At 39.6% G+C, this 22,140-nt stretch overlaps 1 protein-coding gene across 1 annotated transcript in view; it reads right to left on the minus strand.

The window, feature by feature from the left end:
* The window catches only part of ACOX2 (acyl-CoA oxidase 2), a 37,772-nt gene extending 18,120 nt beyond the window's left edge, over window positions 1-19,652 (minus strand). The window contains exons 1-9 of the mRNA XM_058167402.1: window positions 19,508-19,652; window positions 14,388-14,564; window positions 12,068-12,230; window positions 11,454-11,605; window positions 8,089-8,196; window positions 7,008-7,127; window positions 5,440-5,555; window positions 4,060-4,232; window positions 1,168-1,330 (exon numbers count right to left, since the gene is read on the minus strand). Coding sequence (XP_058023385.1) covers window positions 1,168-1,330; window positions 4,060-4,232; window positions 5,440-5,555; window positions 7,008-7,127; window positions 8,089-8,196; window positions 11,454-11,605; window positions 12,068-12,230; window positions 14,388-14,547 — 1,155 coding nt within the window. The 5' untranslated portion in view covers window positions 14,548-14,564; window positions 19,508-19,652. The remainder of the gene's footprint in view (window positions 1-1,167; window positions 1,331-4,059; window positions 4,233-5,439; window positions 5,556-7,007; window positions 7,128-8,088; window positions 8,197-11,453; window positions 11,606-12,067; window positions 12,231-14,387; window positions 14,565-19,507) is intronic.
* Between the last annotated feature and the right edge of the window lie 2,488 nt (window positions 19,653-22,140).

The following is a 22,140-nucleotide window of genomic DNA, read 5'->3' on the forward strand; positions in this document are numbered from 1 at the left end:
TCTATTAAAAAAGCATTACTGCTATTAATAACGGCGTCCATACTGGACAAAAGATTTAAACGCTCTTAACATTACTTGGACCATATCTGAAGCCTTTGTTTTGTGGTTGTAAAACAAGCCAATGCACAAATATCTCTTGAAACCAAAACTGTCCATCGAACCAAAGTCTTCTGTTTTAAACAAGGAAAAAACTCCAATCACATTCCTCCTTTGGATTGCTTTTAAAATTCATTTTATTAGTGAAGTACAGAAAACAATAAAAAAATGACATTTCAATTAAAAAAATCTAAATCCATGTTGCTCAAACTTGGCAACTTTAAGATGTATGGATTTCAACTCCCAGAATTTCCCAGTCGCATCTTAAAGTTGCCAAGTTTGAGAAACACTGTTCTAGATATTACAATGTATATACTATACATATATACATTATAACATGTATATAATAAATTAAAAAGAAACCAAACAACAGAAAAAAGGGATCTATGAGCCACAGTGGCGCAGTAATTAGAGTGCAGTACTGCAGGCTACTTCTGCTGACTGCCGGCTGCCTGCAATTTGGCAGATCAAATCTCACCAGGCTCAAAGTTGACTCAGCCTTCCATCCTTCCAAGGTGGGTAAAATGAGGACCCAGATTGTTGGGGGCAATAGGCTGACTTTGTAAACCACTTAGAGAGGGCTGTAAAGCACTGTAAAGCGGTATATAAGTCTAACTGCTATTGCTGTTGCTATACAATAATGATGAAACAAAATTAAGTTAATGCCTAAGCTTGTTAATTGTAGTCCACATTGAAACATATTGTTCCATCTTTTCATTTTTAGATATAATGACATCTTTAAAATCTATAAAGAGCACATACCTTGAACCTACAGGAATTGCTACCAGAGTCTGAGTACAGTGCCTGCATAAGAGTTTGAAGTATAAGGGGTTTTCTATTTTATACTATATTTTAATATTTTAAGCACCCTTATTCGGATTCTCAAGACATAGGACATAGCTCAAACGCCAATTCAACAGCCACTGACTTGTGAGTAATTTTTTTTTTTTTTTTAAGACCATGAGATATTTTTTCTGATTGGATATATGAAGAGCAATTTTGCTGACTGATGAAATGGGCCAACAGTTTTCTAAGTACATGAGAAGATGCTGTATGTCTCTTTCACATTACCTCTGGAAGCAAGTCAAATTTTCCTTCTTTGGTCTGGTTGTAGCATCTGTGGAACGTCTCCTGCAGATAGTCGCAAATAAAGTGACAGGCATAGGCAGTGGCCAGCTGAGGAAAAAGCTTCTGCTGCTGGGTCTGATAGTCCAAAATCTTAGCCTCTGGATCACTGAGGAAAGGGAATATTGAGGGTTAACCATGATGAATGGAAACTTTGCCCACATATCTTCAAATTATCTTCACAAGAGAAAGAGCTTTCTACTTTCACCTGATTACACTGTTGGCCTCCATTAGCAAAGTTAGTGCAAACCACAAAATCTCAGCTGCTTTTCCCTCTTTTTCACAATAGGAAAATGGAAAGTTCGGTCAGTTCAGTTACAGTGAAGTTACATTTCTTTATTTCATCTGCAGATTAGCATGAGACATGCTGGCCATGGGGGATACAGTTTGGTCCTCCAATAGACTTGCCTCATCCCAGATAGTCAGTTTGGTGTTCTGGTTAAGGCAGGGGTGTCAAACTCAAGGCCCATGGGCTGGATTTGGCCGACAGGGTGCTTAGATCTGGCCTGCGGGGCCAACCTGGAAATAGCAAAAGACTGGCCTGGGGTGCCTCTACTAGTGAAAATGGGGCATGGGGCAGTGGTGAAATGTAAAATTTGTTACTACCGGTTCTGTGGGCACAGCTTGGTGGGGGGTAATGTGACTGGGTGGGCGTGGCCAACTTTTTTTTTTACTTTTAAAAGCATTTTTTCTACAACCTCTTCGGCCAAAACCCAGCTGAGTTGCTGGATCATCAGAGGCTTTTGTTTTCTTTTAAAAGCATTGTTTTTGCCTTTAAAAGAAAACAAAAGCCTCTGACAATCAGGCAACTGAGCTGGGATCGTCAGAACCTTTTAAAAGCATTTTTTTTTCAACCTCTTCAGCCGAAGAGGTTATAGAAAAAATGCTTTTAAAAGGCTCTGACGATCCCAGCTCAGTTGCCTGATCGTCAGATGTTTTTGTTTTCTTTTAAAAGCATTTTTTCGGCTGAAGAGAAAATGTTTTTAAAAGTAAAAAAAAAACACCTCTGATGATCGTGCGGCTCAGCTGGGCATGGGGGGAGGAGGGATTTTTGCTACCAGTTCTCTGAACCACCCGCTGCTATCGCTACTGGATCGGGCGATCCTGTCCGAACTGGGAGCATTTCACCCCTGGCATGGGGGGGTGTTAAGGCACCAGGCTAGAAACCAGGAGACAATAAGTTCTAGTTCCTAGGCATGCAAAACTAGATGGATGACCAGTCACTTCCTCCAGGCCTGTCAAACTGGCAGCCCGCAAGCCGGATGCATCCACCCCAGCTCCGGAAAGTGAAAAAATGTTGCAATACGTCCCGAGACGTCATGTGACGTGATCAAGTTTGACACCCGTGCTCTAGTTGAACTCACCTCCCAGTGTTGTTATTGTGGGGAAAAATAGGAGGAGGAAGACGTATTAATATGTTCACTGCCTCAAATTATTGATCAATATAATAAAGGCGGGATATAAATAAATACATCCTTTATCTTGCCAAGAACTGTCTACTGCCAAATTTAGGTAATGTCTGTTTTAATATTTGATCATCCAGTAACAGCTTTTGTGGAGCAAACCTCTTCTTAAGGACCAAATTCTTTATCAGCCATAACTGATCTATGAGGAATTGCTGTTGCAATAAGAATATTTAGGTAGTAAATAACTTAATTCCAGGTCTAAAATAAGATATGATGACCCCATCATTTTCATGCATCTAAGAATAATTTTTCTTATTAGATTTTTGATATATAAGCATATAAATGCAAAGTAAGAGTAAGAGCTGGGAAAACACATTTTTACCTAACTCCCTAGAGACAGAAATAGCAAACTGAGGTCCAGTGTAGCCAAATCCGAACCAAAGCAGGATATGCTACAAAGGGCGTTAATAGTAAGATAAAGCAGCCTTTTATCAGTAGATTCTCTGATTTCTACCATAACATAAAAGTAATAAAATCAAATGTTGCATTCAATTCCATTAAGGCTGCAAAAACAACCACCACCACCAAAAAAACCCAAACAAACAAACAACCCTTTAAGGGGCTTGTTAGTATTTTTTATGAATTGTAATAGTGTAAACAATGGTTTAGGATTCAGCAATTTTCTCCAAATGCTGCCTAAGGGTCAGTAAATACATCTCTTTCTAAGAAAAGAATTGAAGCTGTTATTCCCATGATTCACAGCAAATTATATTTATATTTACATGGCTCATTGACTTTGACCTGTTAAAAATAAAAATGACTGCTTTGTTTCAATCAGAAAGAATCATATCAAAAATTACTTCCTGGAGTACATCAATCAATAAAAGAACCCACCATTGAATTAAATAAATTAAGTTATCAATGCCAGATGACTTTCTGGATTTATACTAATATATTGTGGAAAACGTTTCTTTGGTAGCAACAAAGAGTTGAGCTGCAACTATGGCATCCATGGGAAAATCAGATTGTATGGCATTTGGATCCCCCCTAATATTTCTAAAACAATTTTCTCATGCTTGAGCAGAAGCATAACGCTTCTATAACAATTCTAGGCAATAGAGTTCAGAATAAGTGCTGAAAATTGTAGTCTAGCAATATACAGAACAATACCAATTTCTTATCCCTGCCCAAAATAGAAAACAATATTGTAAAAAGAAAATAGCATTATGTGTGTGCATTTAACTACCGTGTTTCCCTGAAAATAAGACCCTGTCTTATAGTTTTTTGAACCCTAAAATAAACGCTTGGCCTTATTGCCATGTGCTCAAAAGCCCGATTGGGCTTATTATTAGGGGATGTCTTATTTGGGGGAAAACAGGGTATGGGAAAGTAAGCATTCAGACAGAAGCATTTCTCTCTTTTCATATCATACCCTGGCTTTAACTCAGATTGCCGACGCACCACAGAATATCGGATAGCAATAGTACAAGCCTTCATCAGACAGGGAATGATTGAACTCCGAAGCATGTTCACCCGAACCACAATCATAGTCAAATAGTTGATTTTCTCAGATCCTTGTTTCTTATACTGACCATCTGGTAGAACCTGGAAGATCAGATTTAAAGACAAAGGTATTGGGGAACAGAGCTGATAGGCATTAAGAAAAAAAAACAATTTTCAGAATTTATTCTTAAATCCTGCATATTTCCTGAGTATGAGAAAGAAAGTGCAACACTGGCAGTGAAGACTGTGGCTGAGAAGCAAATACAGGCCAATTTTGCTTCTTCATCCTATATGAAAATTATGGGTGAACTGTGGTATATTTAATGTGAACCAAAGTGTACTTCAGATAAAGAGTAACACCCCTCCCCCCCCAAATGTCTATGGAGATTCTCAACTATCCAGGTCACGGTTGTCCCAAAAGTGCTTTTTCCAAAGGCAATTGGACTTTGTTTTGCTTCTCATCCAAGAAGCTTCTGGAGAAACAAAGTCCAATTGCTTTTTGAAAAAGCATCTTTGGGACACTCCCCCCAAAATAACACTAAAAGGAAAATTCATTACAAAAGCTGAATGATTTGAGTGTTCCATTTAAAATTTATGTTTAAAAGAAAAATCAAAACAGTTCTTCCACAAAATATTTTTGGGCTGACAGATGGCGTCTAGACTGAGTTTGGTATTGGTATATTTCAGGAGTGAAATCCAGCAGGTTCTGACAGGTTCTGGAGAACTGGTAGCGGAAATTTTGAGTAGTTTGGAGAACTGGCAAATGCCACCTCTGGCTGGCCCCAGAGTGGGGAGGGAATGGGGATTTTGCAGTATCCTTCCCCTGCCATGCCCACCAAGTCATCCCCAACAAGCTGCACCACGGCCACCAAGCCACACCCACAGAACCGGTAGTAAAAAAAAATTGAATTTCACCACTGGTATATGTTTAGTTGATGATTGACTCCAGAAAGAATAACAAAATCCAAAGACCTGTAAGTAGTGGTGTAGGATTTCCTGCCTAAGCAAGGGGTTGGACTAGAACAGGGGTCAGCAACCTTAAACACTCAAAGAGCCATTTGGACCCACTTTTCCCACAGAAAAGAAAACACCGGGAGCCACAAAATCCTTCCTGTGCCTGACTATTTCCTGAGCAGCCACAAAACTAGCATATGTAGTTGAATTAACTACAGGGGAGGGGAGGGGAGAGGAGAGGAGAAAAGAGGAAGATTTACTAACATTCTGTCAAAATTCTGAACCAGCTATCAGAATTCTATGTTCTTTGATTCTCTGATACTGATTGCAATACATGAGAATTATCTATCTATACCTGAGAGAATTTGGCCAGCATGTTTTCTCTTGGAATACGAACATTCTTCAGAATGAGAAAGCCATTGTCAATATTCTCAAAGCCCATTTTGGGACCTATATCCCCTAAAGTTATTCCTGAGGAATAAAAAAAAAGAGAGCAATGAATAACATGATTTCATAAAATGGAAATCTTCCGTTGCACAACGGGGATACAAAAGTAATCTGTTAAAAGAAGTGCAAAAGGGGGAAAGTATTGGAAGGCTTTGCGGGGAAAACCCTTAAAACCAGCACTGGAAAAGTTGAACAAGAAGCTAGGTGGTTTGGAGAGAGGAAAAAAAAATGTTTGAAATAAGCTTCCTTTCTTGCATTCCTTCATTTTTTCTGTAGGTATGAAAAGAATCTATATGAAAAGAAGGAAAAGTGTGGGTAGTCCTCAATGTATGACCAGTTGCTTAATAACCATTAGAAGTTAGACCCAAAAAAGGGAACTAAGGACGCAGATCCAAAGTTTTGCTCCTCCCTTCTAGTCACATGACCTTATTTTGGGAGATCAGCAACATTCATGGCTATTTGCACCATCACACGGTCTTATTTTATGACAGTTTTGCCCAAAATTGGCACTTCCAGATTTTAGCCAAATTATGTCATAGTGAAAATGGTTTTCCTTAATGACGGCTGCAACAAAATCAGATTGGTCACACGACCAACTTGTTTTACAACCATTATGATTTACAATTGTAATGGGCAGGTTCCATAATAGTAATAACTCAAGGACTATCTCTTGAGGCATATAACTTTGAACAATAGAAATGGTGTCGGGAAAAAGCTCAGAATGAGCTGAGGTTAGAAAAAGATGCTTTGAAGAGCAAAAAGGGCTTTTTTAGATACATTCAAAATAAGGGGAAACAAAATAATAATAATAATAATCAGGCAGAGCTATTTAATTCTTACATTGGTTTAGTCTTTCTCAACTAAAGGCAACTAAACCAAAGAACCAAAAACAGCAGAGAGTTGAGGCAAGATTGAATCTTTGAAATTGCTAGAAACATGGTAGGATGCACGTCTTCATTTAAATCTCCAAGGTGGGATGAATTACACTTTAGGATAATAAAGGAATTAATCAATAGTTTGGCCAAACCCATGAATAATCCAGGAGAAAGGATGAAGTTGAAGGTGTCTGAAGGAGAGTCCATCTTGACTGTTTTTAGAAAAGGGAAAAGCAAAGACCTAGGAAATTACAGACTAGTCTTACATTGGTATCTAGGAAGATTCTAGAACAGGGCTGTCAAACTTGAGGCCCGCAGGCCAGATGCGTCATGTGCTGCCCATGCCCACGCCCGGTTTAGCGAAAGGGAAAAAAGTCAGGATACATCACATGTTGCCGCCATGACGACATGAGTTTGACACTCCTGTTCTACAGAGATCAAAAAGAGAATTTAGCATTCTTTGGTTAAGGATGGCTTCTTCTCCTTCTCCTTCTCCTACTTCTTCTTCTTTTCTTCCTCCTCCTCCTCCTCCTCCTCCTTCCAGTGGAAGAATGGAAAGACTCCTAGCTTACTCTTCCCAAGAGCTTCATAAAAACATCACCTTGACCTGGAGAATGATCTTTGAAGCTACGGATTTGTACAATGAATGGATGCATGCCATAACAACGTCCTTTCAGATAAAGTTGAGCAAAAACCACAGCATGAGTTGCAGTTCGGCCCACTGCAAGAAGATGAGAACAAAAGAAGTTATCATTTGGTTAAAAATAATGGTCCGGAACATCCAGGTCTTAGTATATAATCTCACTAAGTATTCAATTCAATTGTTTTAAGTTCTCATAAAGAAGACAAGACCCAAATACTTGATATTGACTTGAAAAGTTCACTGCTTGGTCCTCACTGATTTTGGAATGTGTTCAATGAACAATTATTCTACCAAGAAAGTTCTAGCCTTCACATTAATAAAGGCTGGAGGGAAACAAAATGTTAGGTTCCATAGATTCAGTGGTTGGTTGCCCCCGGTTTGGACCGTTTCTATAGAACCGGTAGTAAAACTGGCAGGAGGCTCCGCCCACTGATCTGAATGTCATCAAAAGTGATCTGCATATGCGCAGAAGTGCTTGCGGGCACGATGCGAACTGGTAGTAAAAGTAAGTAGAACCCACCTCTGCATAGATTCCTATAGGGATGCTGTCATTCCGATGGGATGGGGGAGGCTTGGGGGGGGGATCTCTGTATGAGGTTTCTGTTTCTATTCCTTGCTTTGCCTTGCTGTAATTTTAGGGACCCTGGGAGGGGGGAAAGGAATGTGCCTCGAACCAACTGCCTTATCTTGTCTCCAGAACGCCAGTGTTGCCTTGGGAACCAGCGTTTATCACCTTCTCGACCTGAATTTCTCATAACATATTCACATCTCGGGATTGGCCCGAGGTAAAGATGAACTGGACTTTGGGAGGGGCTCTGTTTGCAATAGTTTAACTTAAGAGTTTGAGCGGGAAAACCTTAGTTCCTGCCTACACCTTGCTATCACTATCTTCCAATAAAAGTTCCTTTTGAAGTAGCTTTCATTTCAAGAGTTCTGCTTTCTTGAGAAAACTGGCAAGGCAGGACCTTACACAAAAGAAGAAATGAATCTAGCAATTCCTTCCATTTAGTTCCAATTCACCAGCATGCTTGGTACTTACGGTCTCCTGGCCACCATTTCATGGCAGAGATGGTTGGCGTGTTTAGGATAAACTCCTGAGTGGCCACATCAAATGTGGCTGTGGTCTCCAAGCCTCGAAGATTAGATCCTTTGCAAAAAAAAAAAGATAAAATATACAATTTTCTGCATACCCGACAACCAGCAGCAGATTGCTAACTATTTCCAAAAGTGCTTTTTCAAAGTCCAGTTGCCTTTTGAAAAGGCACTTTGGGGACAACCATGATCTGGATGACTCAGAATCTCCATAGACATTTGCTAGCAAGATTTAGCAATCCTAGCTGGTCTTTTCTCAGGAATGAAATTTGCGCAATTTTTTTCTTGTTGTGAGCAAATTCCAACCTTGCAAAGATCTCAGTGAAAAGTAAGGTTGTAATATTTTAGACATATTTAATATTTCCTAGCATGATTTTGGGAGTAGAGCTCAGTATAAGAACTCATTGAATGACAATCTCATTTTGTCTAGACTTTTAGGTCAATTCTTAAAACACATACACATGCACACCAATAAATATGAGGTTTATAAAACATCTATACAAAATCAGAAAATCACTGTCTGGTTGACCTAAAGATCGGCTTAAGCCTTTGTGACAACCGGGAGACTCCAGCTAGTCCAGAATGCGGCTGCGTGGGTAATAGTGGGAGCACCATGTTGCTCCCATATAACACCTATCCTGCGTGGCCTGCACTGGCTGCCGGTAGCCTTCCGGATGCAATTCAAGGTGTTAGTGTTCACCTTCAAAGAGCTCCATGGCTTAGGACCGGGCTATTTACGAGACTGCCTTCTGCCACCGATAGCCTCCCAACGACCTGTGCGCTCCCACAGAGTGGGCCTGCTCCGGGCGCCATCAGCCAAACAGTGTCGGCTGGTGGCCCCCAGGGGGAGAGCCTTCTCTGTGGCAGCACCGACCCTATGGAACGAGTTACCTCTAGAGCTACGCCAACTCCCCGACCTCTGAACCTTCAAGCGGGAACTGAAGACTCTATTATTCAATTGGGCGGGACTAGCCTAAGTGTTTTAATTTAATTTTAACTTAATTTTAATGTATTAATTTGTTTATAATTTTAAATTTTAAGGGTTTTATATCGGTCTATGACCGTTTTAGTTAATTAGGCCTGTTAAATATTTCATTTTAAATGCATTTTAAATCTGGGATTTATATTGTGTATTTATGTGTTTTAAATAAGGCTGTACACTGCCCTGAGTCCTTCGGGAGAAGGGTGGTATAGAAATTTAATAAATAAATAAATAAATAAAATTAGCATCATTCTGCATCTATTCTCTACTTATAGGCTGGAAGGCTGGGTGCCTATCCAGGTGGACTTATTATAAGGCCCCAAATTACTCAGGGACCACCAGGCACAATAGCTAGTTGGAGAAAGGACTCTGCTCTCATTTCAGTTGACAGACATTGCCTCATACTGCTCAGTGACTGTAAAGGACAATTGAACTGAAGGACTTGGTACTTAAAGTTAATTAAGCAAAATGTCTGCTCTTGCAAAATCCAGAACATAGAACTACTTTATATATACACTAGATTTTGTATTGGTTTGGTTTGGTCAGTTGCTAGGCCTCTTTATCTAAGCATCAGGTTATTCTCAAGTGTTTATGGCCAACTGGCTGGAAGACATGGAGGTTAAGAATATTTATTTCTTTAGCATTGGGTTAATCTCAAGTGCTTATCGCCAACCGGCTGGAAGACATGGAGGTTAAGAATATTTATTTCTTTAGCATTGGGTTAATCTCAAGTGCTTATCGCCAACGGGGTGGAAGACATGGAGATTATGAATATTTATTTCTTTAGGGTTAGGGTTACATTCTATTTGTATAGCTATTTTTTGTACACAATTTGCATTGCAATTGATGGTGAAGAATGATGATGATGATAGGATTTGACAAGGGAAGTGGCCATACAACTATGGAGAAAATCATAAATGAAAACCAATGAAAAATGTTCATGTTAACAAGAGCTTCTGCAAATCAAAAATATAACCATTAACAATACAATTAAAAAAATAGTCATATTAACAAGAACTTCTCTAAAAAAACACACCCTCAAAAGCAGATTTGATGGACCACTTGATCTTTTTCTGCCGTCAGTTTTCTACATTTCTATATTTAAATCTGTGTAATAAGTGGTAAAAATGAGGTTCAAAAATCAGATCAAGAGATTTCTATAGCTACTGAAGGTAAATCAAGAGGTAACATTCTACTAAGAGTCATGCTATGATGGGTTTTACTACTGCTCTTGTTAGTTATTACTCTCACACAAAGGGTGAGACAGTTAAGCAAGCATAAATACATTTCTGCTTCATTTAAAACAACAACAAAACAAGTGCACAGAGCCAGATTTATGCACCTATACTGTCGGCTGTATAACATTTAAATAATAATATAAAAACCTGGGGCAAAATTTGCTGTGAAGATTATGTAGCAGAAATGTGAGATCACAAGCACTAACCAGTAGGTCATGGGTGTCCAATTTGTGTCATCACGACGGTGTCACATGACATATCATGACTCCCCCCCCTCGCTAAACTGGGCGTGAGCATGGCCAGTGCGTGACACAACTGGCCCATGGGTCGCGAGTTTGACAGCCCAGCAGTAGGCCCTCTTGAGAAACAGATTTACCTTGACAAATGGAACTACTACATGCTGAAAATAGGCAAAAACAGGTTTTACAGCATACTGTGAGTCAGGAATGAAAGAAATGTGATAGAGATGATGGGGCGAAATTGTTGCTATTGTTCTTAAAAGTTTACTCAGCCCCCAAAAAATGGATCCCAGCACCAGAACCATCTTTAACACTTTCAGTAAAACCTTAGTAACATTAAGATGTGTGGATTTCAACTCCCAAAATTGCTGCCTGGGGAATTCTGGGGTTGAACTCCCTATATCTTAAAGTTGCCACCATTGAGCAAACCTGATAATCATTTCTTTGGCTGCTACTCTCCTACTTTCCATTTCAGAATCACTAAACGTTATGCTTAGAGCCTCCTGCACAAAATTTCAGTAAGCAACTTGAATATTAGAGCACTTGATTTGCATCTAGGTCATCCTCTTAATCCAACCTCATTGTGTATGTGAAAACAAGAGAAAGCACTCAGCTGACGATGCCACAAAATGGAGCAGTTTTTCTTCTCTCTTGCTATTCAGTAGGACCCAATAAAAGTCCTACTGAAAAAAAAAACCCCAGCTTCTTTCAGCCTTCCTGGGTGTTGAGTGAAGGGTGTGTGGGTGTGTGTGTTGCAAATTAATTCATATCAAATAATGGCACTTGATGAATCTTTGGCTTAGAGTTTATGAAATCAGAGATCTGGATCCCGACGCCAGCCAAGGGTGCTTACCATGTCCCAATTCAGTTTGGGCGTAGGTCCCTATGATGAAATTCTTTTTTGCTAAAGGAATCCATTTGTTGATCTGTTCATCGGTGCCTAAAGCCAAAATGCTCTTCATAAAGACTATGTGTATGTTAAATGCCAAATCTTCACTGAGAAACCTGCGAAAACACAGATGCCATTATGTCCCCTAATAGTGACATACAAACGCGTATTCAATATACAATTCATTAGTAGACAGTGAGAGGGCTAGATGTTTAAAATTTCAGTGGAGCAACCTCCATAAGTGAGATCTATTTCTAGATGTTGTTTTCGCCTTTCAAAAAATCATAACCCAAACCATTTGATAAATCTTGCTAACCCTTTTTGAAAACCGCTCTCATTATCTCTGCGCACAGCCTCCAAGAAAATAGAGCAGAAAGCAAAATTAATTCCTTAATTGCTTCCAGTAATACAATTAGTTTTACATTGCAATCCTAGGCATGTAAGCTCTACTGCTTTCAGTAGGTCCTGTGGCTTGTAACATGTGGTTACAATTGCACTTCTCCAAATCTGTTAAGGAATACAATGTGTTTCTGAGCCCACTGATTTAGAAAAAAAATATACTAACGAATTAAAATTACTTAAAGCAGTAGTGCTGTTCCGGGCCGTCTTCAATCCATCCCATTTTAGCCATCTTTTGCGAGAGGTAAACAGTTTTTCTGACTGCACTTCCATATCTTTCATTTTGATTCTCGAAATACCGGTTTTCTTGGCTAAACTCTGGATCAGCCTCGAGCACAGCCTCTGTTGAACATATAAGCATTCTTTTAACACATGGTGATATGGGACAATGTCTTCAGTTATCTCCTCAGATTCTGCCGTAAAGAATTCCCAGGAGCATTGCAAATGACTGTAGGAATTTCTGGTTGTTTCTGCAATTTTAAGCTGGAGGAAAGCTTAGCTGCTACTTCCAAAACAGATCCCTCTTCAGATAATGTTTATATGTTGATCAGTAAGTACTTTTGAATGGAAAAGAAGTCCAATATAATGGCAAAGAAATCACAAAATGATGTAACATACAATTTGGTCAGGTTTGTTTAGGATGCACCACTTAATGCCAAGAGTAAGCAGTGAAGAAGACATAAGCTACAGCTAAAAATATGTTATCGTATATTTGACTTTAATGAGATCCTGTTGGGTGTAATTTTTATTTTATTTATTTATTTATTTGTCAACACAACTATATATATATAAGTATAAGCATGAAATAACCATACAAATTGGATACAACCAAAGGGAACATTAGGACAGGAACAGTAGGCACGTTGGTGCTCTTATGCACACCCCTTATAGACCTCTTAGGAATGGGGTGAGGTCAATAGTAGACAGTTTTTGGTTAAAGCTTTGGGGATTTGGGGATGAGACCACAGAGTCAGGTAGTGCATTCCAGGCATTAACAACTCTATTACTGAAGTCATATTTTCTACAATCAAGATTGGAGCGGTTCTCTTTAAGTTTAAATTTATTGCGTGCTCGTGTATTGTTGCGATTGAAGCTGAAGTAGTCTTTGACAGGAAGGACATTGTAGCAGATGATTTTATGAGGTCATGCCGAAGGCGGCAGAGGTCTAAATTTTCTAAACCCAGGATTTCAAGTCTGGTGGCATAAGGTATTTTGTTGTAATCAGAGGAGTGGAGAACTCTTCTTGTAAAATATTTCTGGACACGCTCAATTGTATTAATGTCCAAAATGAGGTATGGGTTCCAGACAGGCGAGCTGTATTCGAGAATTGGTCTAGCAAATGTTTTGTATGCTCTGGTTAGTAGTGGTTGAGAGAGAGAGAGAGAGGGAGGGAGAGAGAGAGGGAGAGAGAGAGAGAGTGTGTGTTAAAGAGAGGGAGAGAGACAGAGGGAGAGAGAGAAGGGGGAGTTAAAGAGAGGGAGAGGGAGAGAGGGAGAGAGAGAGAGAAACAGAGAGAAAGAGGAAGAGAGAAAGGGAAGTTAAAGAGCGGGAGAGGGGGTAGGGAGGGAGGGAGAGGGAGATATGCAGGGTACTCCAACCTTGGCAACTGTAAGGCTTGTGGACTTCAACTCCCAGAATTCTCCACAAGTCTTAAAGTTGCTAAGGCTGGAGCTCTAACTGCAATATTCACAATTCTCTAAAGATGAATATTAAAATTTGAGTGATGTGTAAAAAAGATTGACTTAATTTATTTTTAAAATAATAGTTGCAGTGGCTTTCTAAAGAATAAATCACAGTTATTACAATAACCTGGCTCACTAAACAATAAATTACCATAGTTCCACAATGATATATGAGAGCCAAGCCAACTACTGTACTACAGAAGTTTACACATTGTGTAATGATAAATTGTTGCAAAACTCACAGGTTTTGCTGAATCAGAACATTGCCCTAACTAATTTAGGGCTAATTATTGTGTATGCTCAGAATTTCAGAACAAGGTCTTCCTGGGTTAGACTGAACTTGGAATCTTCTGAATGTAAAATATATTTTCTAATGCTGAACCATATGTTTTTATTTTCAGCAACATAAACTTTTCAGAACATAAAAATTCTTCCCTCAACTCTAACCAAGATACGATTGCTTTCTGAATCCTAGATGCATACTTTTGTGTGTGTTTTTTTCTCCTTGATCAAGGGACTTACTTTTTCCTCTTTTAAAACTGATAATTTCATAAACTAAGTTCCAAAGACTACATAGAAAGTAGCTAGCCTGGTTTTAATGGTTGCTGCTTCTTTTGGCTTCTGTAGCTCAAAATCAAAGAGATGACTCCAGTCTTAAAACAAACATTCAAACAAACAAACACATGCAGTATTGCAATGGTGGAAGATGTCCATAGGATAGAGAGAAAGAAAGACATAGGATACAGAGAGACACAGAGGTGTAGGGAGTCAAATTTTAAAAAAAGTTGTCATGAGTTCTTTTGAGTTATCTACTAACCAACTTCCCTCCGGAGCTTGGTGTTGTTTGCTCCGCCGTCCAGTATATTAGTAAGGTGCTCTACGGAGAAAGAGATATTTTTTCGTTCATTGTCAATATCAGGGTTCACATTTTGTCCCGGAGAATTTGGAGAAAATATATTTGCTTTCTTTGCTTCCATTTTGAATACTTTAGAACCTGTGAAAAGCATCCAAAATTAGTTATCTTAGATTCTTAGATCTCATAAAAAATAACCAACAATTTGAGAATAGAAAGGAGGCTTTCTTAGAAATGAGTCTAGGAGAGTGTCAAAACAATTCTATCTATACTTTCCTGCTGGGTATAACCAATTTCAAACACAGTGGGATTTATTCTGAACAATCATTCTTTAGATTGTGCTATCAGTGCAAGAGTCTATTTGACTTGACATATTCTATTTAACTCCTAGGAATGAGCTTGTTCATTGTGATTACCAATAGCATTATGATGTTCTGTCGGCAATGTAGAGCCACAGTTGCCAAATCACCCACAACATACATACATACATACTTATATTTATATGGTTTTTCTTTGCATACAATATGTGCTTAATAAACAGTGTACTGTCTGGGTCATTTTGTTTACATAGTAATACTTCTTAGGTTCCAAATTTCTACCCCTTTTATCCAACCACTGATAAAACAAGTCCCAAATTTGAAAATATTCTGTCTCTTCTTTTTCTTTTATCTTCAGTATTAATCTGTCCATTTCTGCACAATCCAATATTTTTTTTTAATTATATCTTCTTCCATAGATGTTTCCTCGCTTTTCCAATGTTGTGCAAACACAATCCTTGCTGGTGTTAAAAACATGCAATATCAAATATACATCCCCTTTATCATATTTTTCTGATATTATACCCACGACATTTTTATATGGCGTAAATAAATAATTTTCAAATGGTCCAGATTTCATACTTAGTCTTAGAATTGTTTCCTAACCTTGCAGGAAACTGCAGACAGCTCAAGGATGCAATAACATGCCACCAAGTTTATACTATGCAGATATGAAGGTGTTAAAGGATCTGATAATTTTTATGCACTTTTGTAGCTCTGTCTGTATAAATCTTTTAATAAGATGCTTTGTGAAGCCACCAAAGCATTTCTCCAACTCTGCTACCTGAAGATTTCACAAAGCCACAACTCTTGAAGGTTTGGAGCCACCATTTTAGGGCTGTCTCCATGACTTCTGAGCAAACCTCTGCAGGCACAGAAGGCAGTTCCTCTCAGATGAAGCTGCTAAAGAGATTCTTTAGTAAGCTTTAGATGATGTGGGGAGGACCTGAAATGGTCAAGGCACGACCACTTCAGTGGTTCAACCAGCAAGTTCTGAGTGGGGGGGTGGCTACACTCAGTTTGCAAAATCGAGTTATTTGCACAGTCCTTGAACAAAGCATCAAAACAATCCCCCTTTTATGTGCCAAAAATAACTGGAGCTCATCAAAGAATTGATGTTGTATTTATACCTGCAGTGCTTTTATGAGGCATTCTTCTGCTTTATTCAAGCACAAATCAGAAACATCTCCAAAATGTTCAGGAATTGACATAGTGGGGGAAAGAGATGAATAGAATTTGAACTGGAGGGAAAATGAAGATATTACCTCAGTGAAAGCAAGAAAGCCAGCTGAGCAAGTCTGGATACCAGATTCCAGAGATAACAACTATCATGCAGTTGGTCAATCTCATGGGAAGTAACCAGGAACAGGAACTGATTTCAAAGCACTAAAAGTTTGTTACATGCTACTCATACACAAGAATCTGATCTAATGGTCAAATCAAACTGGCACTAGGTAAGGGTCAACTGAATTTCTGGGGGGCGGGGAAGCTGGATTTGGGAGTCTTGAGGGATAATATAATCTGTAGACCAGCTCAAATGTGCTTTTGGCTTAGCTGTCTATGTATGCCCAGCTATAAAAACTTTCTATTTTGGCTTGGCACTCTATGTGGATTTGTTTAATTGTGGATTATTTAACAAATCATTATTAATCAAACTCCATCTTATTCTTTACTTTAGGAATCGTTATATAATTACATACTGGCATTTCTTTTTCTTATGAAGTTTCCTAAAATACATATTCACATCCCCACAATACTATCTGAAAAGCTATATAATTTTAGAAAAACATTTCAGCTCATGTTTTCTGTGACATCCGAGTGAAAAATATTATTTCCTATAAAAGGCTATTAGGAAGACAGTTCTGTGAAGAATAGCCACTGAAAAAATCTGTCATCTTTAAATCATTATTTTTTTTTGTCAACCATCTCATACCACCTGACAACTAACAAGCAGTGCACTGCACAAGTTAACCTTTGCACTGTGCTATACGTGACACATTAATAGATCACTACGAGAAAAACAAATGTTCAAGGTGAAAGAAGAAAAATAAAGCCTTTTGTATATCACCTCCTGCTCTAACTCTGTAAACACTCTATATGCCAGTGAAACATGGACACTAACCTCACAATTGATACAAAAGCTACGAATGGCGCAAAGAGCCATGGAACGATAACATGCTTGGCATCATAAGACAAGATAGAAAGACCTGCACATGGATTAGAAAAGAAACAGAAGTATACAATATGATCAAGAGAGTAAAAGAATGGAAATGGGCTGGTCACATAGCAAGAAGAACTGATGGCAGGTGGACTAAGTCATAGAATGGATCCTATTTGATCAAAAGCGTCCACAAAACAGACCTAAAACAAGATGGATTGACAACATCAGCAAGTATTGTGGGCCCAATTGGCAAAAGTGAGCTCAGGACTGTATTGGTTGGAAAAGGCCTTCATCCTGCAGTGGATAAACGATGGCTAAAATGATGATGATGATGATATAATATATAACAACAGAGTTGGAAGGGACCTTAGAGGCCTTCTAGTCCAACCCCCTGCCCAGGCAGGAAACCCTACACCATCTCAGTCAGATGGTTATCCAACATTTTCTTAAAAATTTCCAGTGTTGGAGCATTCACAACTTCTGCAGGCAAGTCGTTCCACTTATTAATTGTTCTAACTGTCAGGAAATTTCTCCTTAGTTCTAAGTTGCTTCTTTCTTTGATCAGTTTCCACCCATTGCTTCTTGTTCTACCCTCAGGTGCTTTGGAGAACAGCCCGACTCCCTCTTCTTTGTGGCAACCCCTGAGATATTGGAACACTGCTATCATGTCTCCCCTAGTCCTTCTTTTTATTAAACTAGACATACCCAGTTCCTGCAACTGTTCTTCATATGTTTTAGCCTCCAGTCCCCTAATCATCTTTGTTGCTCTTCTCTGCACTCTTTCTAGAGTCTCAACATCTTTTTTACATTGTGGCGACCAAAACTGGATGCAATGTTCCAAGTGTAGCCTTACCAAGGCATTATAAAGTGGCACTAACACTTCATGTGATCTTGATTCTATCCCTCTGTTTATGCAGCCCAGAACTGTGTTGGCTTTTTTAGCAGCTGCTGCACACTGCTGGCTCATATCTAAATGGTTATCCACTAGGACTCCAAGATCCCTCTCACAGGTACTTACCTACTCTACATCCCAAGACATTACATAACTTCAGCCACAAAATTTCAACAAAAGCTTTTTTTTTTAAATTGTAAGGTCTCTATTAAAATGGTAATTCATCTAACTACAACTGATAATTTAATTGTGTATTGTTTAATTTACATCCCAGTCCCGCCTATCCTTCACAGGCTCCTCAGAATCCTTCCTTCTAACAGCCTTTTGTGAAATTGTAAGTTAGGAAAAACGGAAGGAACTAATGAATGGAGATGTGAATCTGGATAGTTCAAATTCTAACCTAAGGGTTTAATCAGTACCCTGACAGTATTATCAAAGCTCCACCAATGTTTAATGTATGACATATGCAACCCCCCCCCCAAAAGAGGCGAAGCTACTATAACCACCATTTTGCCTACATTCAGCCCTGATCATTACACAACTGTGTCAAGGAAATTTGCCAGTTACCTCTTAAATTTGCAGTTCAAACACCTTCATAGTTAGGGAGAAGAAAGTACAATTTAATCCAATGTGACCACCTCAAAAAAGAAGCATGCATAAGTCAAAGAGTGTGTAACTTATCTCAAACACCTTAGATCAGCTTTGCTGGCTGGGATATTCTGGGAGTTGGTCTTCCAGGCTTAAAGTTGCCAAGGTTGGAGACCCTGCCTTAGATCAGGGGTCTCCAACCTTGGTCCCTTTAAGACTTGTGGACTTCAACTCCCAGAGTTCCTCAGCCACCAAAGCTCAGCCAGCAAAGCAAAGCTGGCTGAGGAACTCTGGGAGTTGAAGTCCACAAGTCTTAAAGGGACCAAGGTTGGAGACCCCTGCCTTAGATGACACCCACAGAATTGAATGGGGCTTACTTACAGGAATGAAGCTTAAGCCCAGAGGAGGAAAAAACCTTTGCAAGGCCATCTTTCAACTTAGTAGAAAAGATGCCGGGGAGGGGGGGGGAAGGGAATAAATTTATTACACAAAAACAAAATCGAAGGCTCTAAAAGAATGATTGAAAGTCCTCGAAGAAAAGAAATGAAGATCGCAGGCAACCTATGGGAGGTTCGGTGAGGATGTTACTAGCTCAGCCACAAATTCATGGGAAGCTTTAGTTGCCTAATTCGAATGAAAGCTTACAGGAATTTTCTCTGAATAAATTCTATCAAGTTAACTGGCACGCAAAAACAAGTCTTAGCACGGAAATCTCCAAAGATACAAACTATCAGGGAAGTTGTGTCTCGAATCGCAACCCTGGTAGCATTTTCCCACTTGAAGCCGGAAAGCCGCCTTTGCAGGCAAAGTGTCTGCATGGCAAAGTGTCGGTCAAACCTTGTGTCGGTCAAACTCCGGCCAGCGAGCTGACAGCTCTGCAGACGCAGATCCGTGTTTCATCTCTCCGAGAAAACGCCATTCAACCTCATCCTAACCTTACAAACCTAGGCAGCCCACCCAGAAACGTCAGAAAAAGAGTCAACTTGGGAAAGTCAGTATCCTTGGCAGAAACTTTCAAGAAACTTTCAAGAAGGAAAGAACTCATTTCCGTTCCTTTCGATCAGTGAACGGCGACTGACGCGTCCCGTTCGCCTTGGCTTGAATGCGCACCTCGGACCCGACCTACCTTGCAGGCTTTCCAAACAAGAAATCCCAGCGCCCTGCCTTCGCTCGGTTTGTCGAACTTCTACACTGGAGTAACCTTTTCAGACTTCCTTCTCTTCTCTATGATTCCCTGCTTTCTCCTTTTCTCTCTCTCTCTCTCTCTCTCTCTCTCTGGCGGAGTCGCTACTGCTTCCTTCTGGAAGGGAGTGCAAGTTACAGGAACTGGTTGGGAAATCGAATTGGCTGCTTTGGGGAGGGGAGAAAGGAGAGCAGGTTTGTTTCGAAGGCAGGGGAGGGAGAGAGAGAGGGAGAGAGAGAGGAGGAAGGAAGGAAGGAAGAAAGAAGGAAGGAAAAGAAAAAAGAAAAAGAAAGAAAGAAAGAAAGAAAGACAGAAAGAAAGAAAGAAAGAAAGAAAGAAAGATTGGTTTAGCAGATAATACCACATGGGAGCCTTACATAGAAAAGGATTAAAATGAAAAGTTACAGAGTCACTATAGAGGCAACAGTTAGGAGTAGTCTGGTAGTACCTTTTCATGTATCTTTATTTTTATTTAATTTATTTATTTATTTTGTCAATTATAAGATAACAGGTAAAAGTATAAACATAATTTGGATACATGAAAAGAGTAAGTAAAAAAGGAATAATAGGACAGGGACGGTAGGCACGCAGGCGCACTCATGCACTATCTTGTTTAAAAGTTGTAGGCTTTTAAATCAAAATCTAAGGGACTGGACTAATTTGCACAAAAACTCAACAGCACTTTTTCGTGTGGCTGTTGATAAAAATAGGATCACCAACATGATCGCCAACGTCCGATGACGGATATGGCAGAACAAGAAGAAGGCGTTTAAAAGGGGAAGGAAGGAAGCGATTGTAGGAATTTAGCACCCACCCCCCTCCTAGAAGAATGAAATATTCTAGGAAATATTTTAAAAAGCAGAATATTATACCTTCCTGGATGAGAAAAGGAGAAACATGCTCTTGGAAAGCGGCCCCCACCTTTGTTAATAGCCCCAGAAAGACAAAAGACATCTTATCTACAACACAGAAGACCTTCAGCTCCAGGGTGATGGGATTAAGACATGGTCCTCAGGACATGATAGGATTAGCCTCTACCCATTTTACCACATGGCACCTGGGAAGATTACATCAGCCAGCAAGGCTCAGGCAAGCTTGAGGGACAACCTACAATGTTAGCTAAGACTCCCACCCCCTGGGAGTCTGACAACCAATCAGGATACTCTTCCTGTGCCCCAGAAAGTTCAAAGCTCAGAAAAAGCATAAAGCCAGGGAGCACACAGGATCTCGGCCCTTTTCTGTTCAGGATCTCAAGCCATGTGATCCTGGCCACCATTAAACCATCTTTCCAAGCAGCCTCCATGTTTCCAGTGTCTTTGTCCCCACTTTGAACTGAACCCAGATGGATATTTCTTCCAACACTAGCTTTCTTCAATCAGCTGCCCAGAGTGGGTAGTTTAGGCTATGCTGCTGGGAATTATGAGCCCTGAAGTCCAACATTTCTGGGGAGTAGATCAGGGGTCTCCAACCTTGGCAACTTTAAGACTTGTGGACTTCAACTCCCAGAGTTCCTCTGGGAGTTGAAGTCCACAAGTCTTAAAGTTGCCAAGGTTGGAGACCCCTGGAGTAGATGATTGAGATGGCTGCTATAAGCATGTAACCAGAGAATCAGTGCCATTGCACTAGGAACAATTTGAGAAAGAGAAATGGCAGATCTAATTACTACCCCACCTTTGTTGTTTATTTGTAATTGAAGGTGACAAACATACTCCTTCCTCCTCCTCTTTTTCTCATAACAGCAACCCTAGGAGGTTGGTTGGGCTGAGAGAAAGTCTCTGGCCCAAGATGGCTTTCATGGCTAAGGTGGGACTAGAACTCATAAGCCTCTTTGATGCTAACCATTATTTTGTTGTAAGGTATGGAGAATAAAATATACAATATTTGGGCTGGGACTGGAGAGATCCAAGTTTTAGTCCACCCTCAGATGGGTGATTTTGAGCATATCTTAGCCCAGTGTTTCTTAACCTTGGCAACTTTTAAGATGTGTGGGCTTCAACTCCCATGCTGGTTTATTCCTGGAAATTCACAAACTATATATACAGACCTGTTAAACAGATTGCATAGAAAAAGATTTCCAACAATTAAACCAAAGTATTCCATTGATGTCCAACTGCTATTAGAATTCTACACATACATGTATGTACAGACACATACACATCCCTGCTGTACATGTAAGTACATGATAAGTAATATGTGGTTTTTTGGGGGTGGATTGTGACCCTGCCCTTTGTGGTAAAACCATTATGGCTTTGTATCTCAGTGAGAATGAGCTAATTGTGATTTATTCAACAAAGCATGATTAAGCAAGATAGGCCTTTGGAGTTTCTCACACATTGATATGCTGGTAACTCCCATTGTTGGAAAATAAAACAGTGATTAGCATAACTCCTTTGAAGTATTATGGCCTCCAAAGAGATAATAAGCAAGTCTACTGAGAGATTTAACAATAAAGAATCTACACATTAAAAGCAAGATTACTATATATTTCCCCAAAGAACTGATTCTTTCAAACAGTAGTTACAGATTTAGAATTTGAAAGACACGGTGTATTGATGATTATTATGTGCCATCAAGTC

Source organism: Ahaetulla prasina, chromosome 2, assembly GCF_028640845.1.
Source record: "Ahaetulla prasina isolate Xishuangbanna chromosome 2, ASM2864084v1, whole genome shotgun sequence".
NCBI classification, from domain to species: Eukaryota; Metazoa; Chordata; class Lepidosauria; order Squamata; family Colubridae; genus Ahaetulla; species Ahaetulla prasina.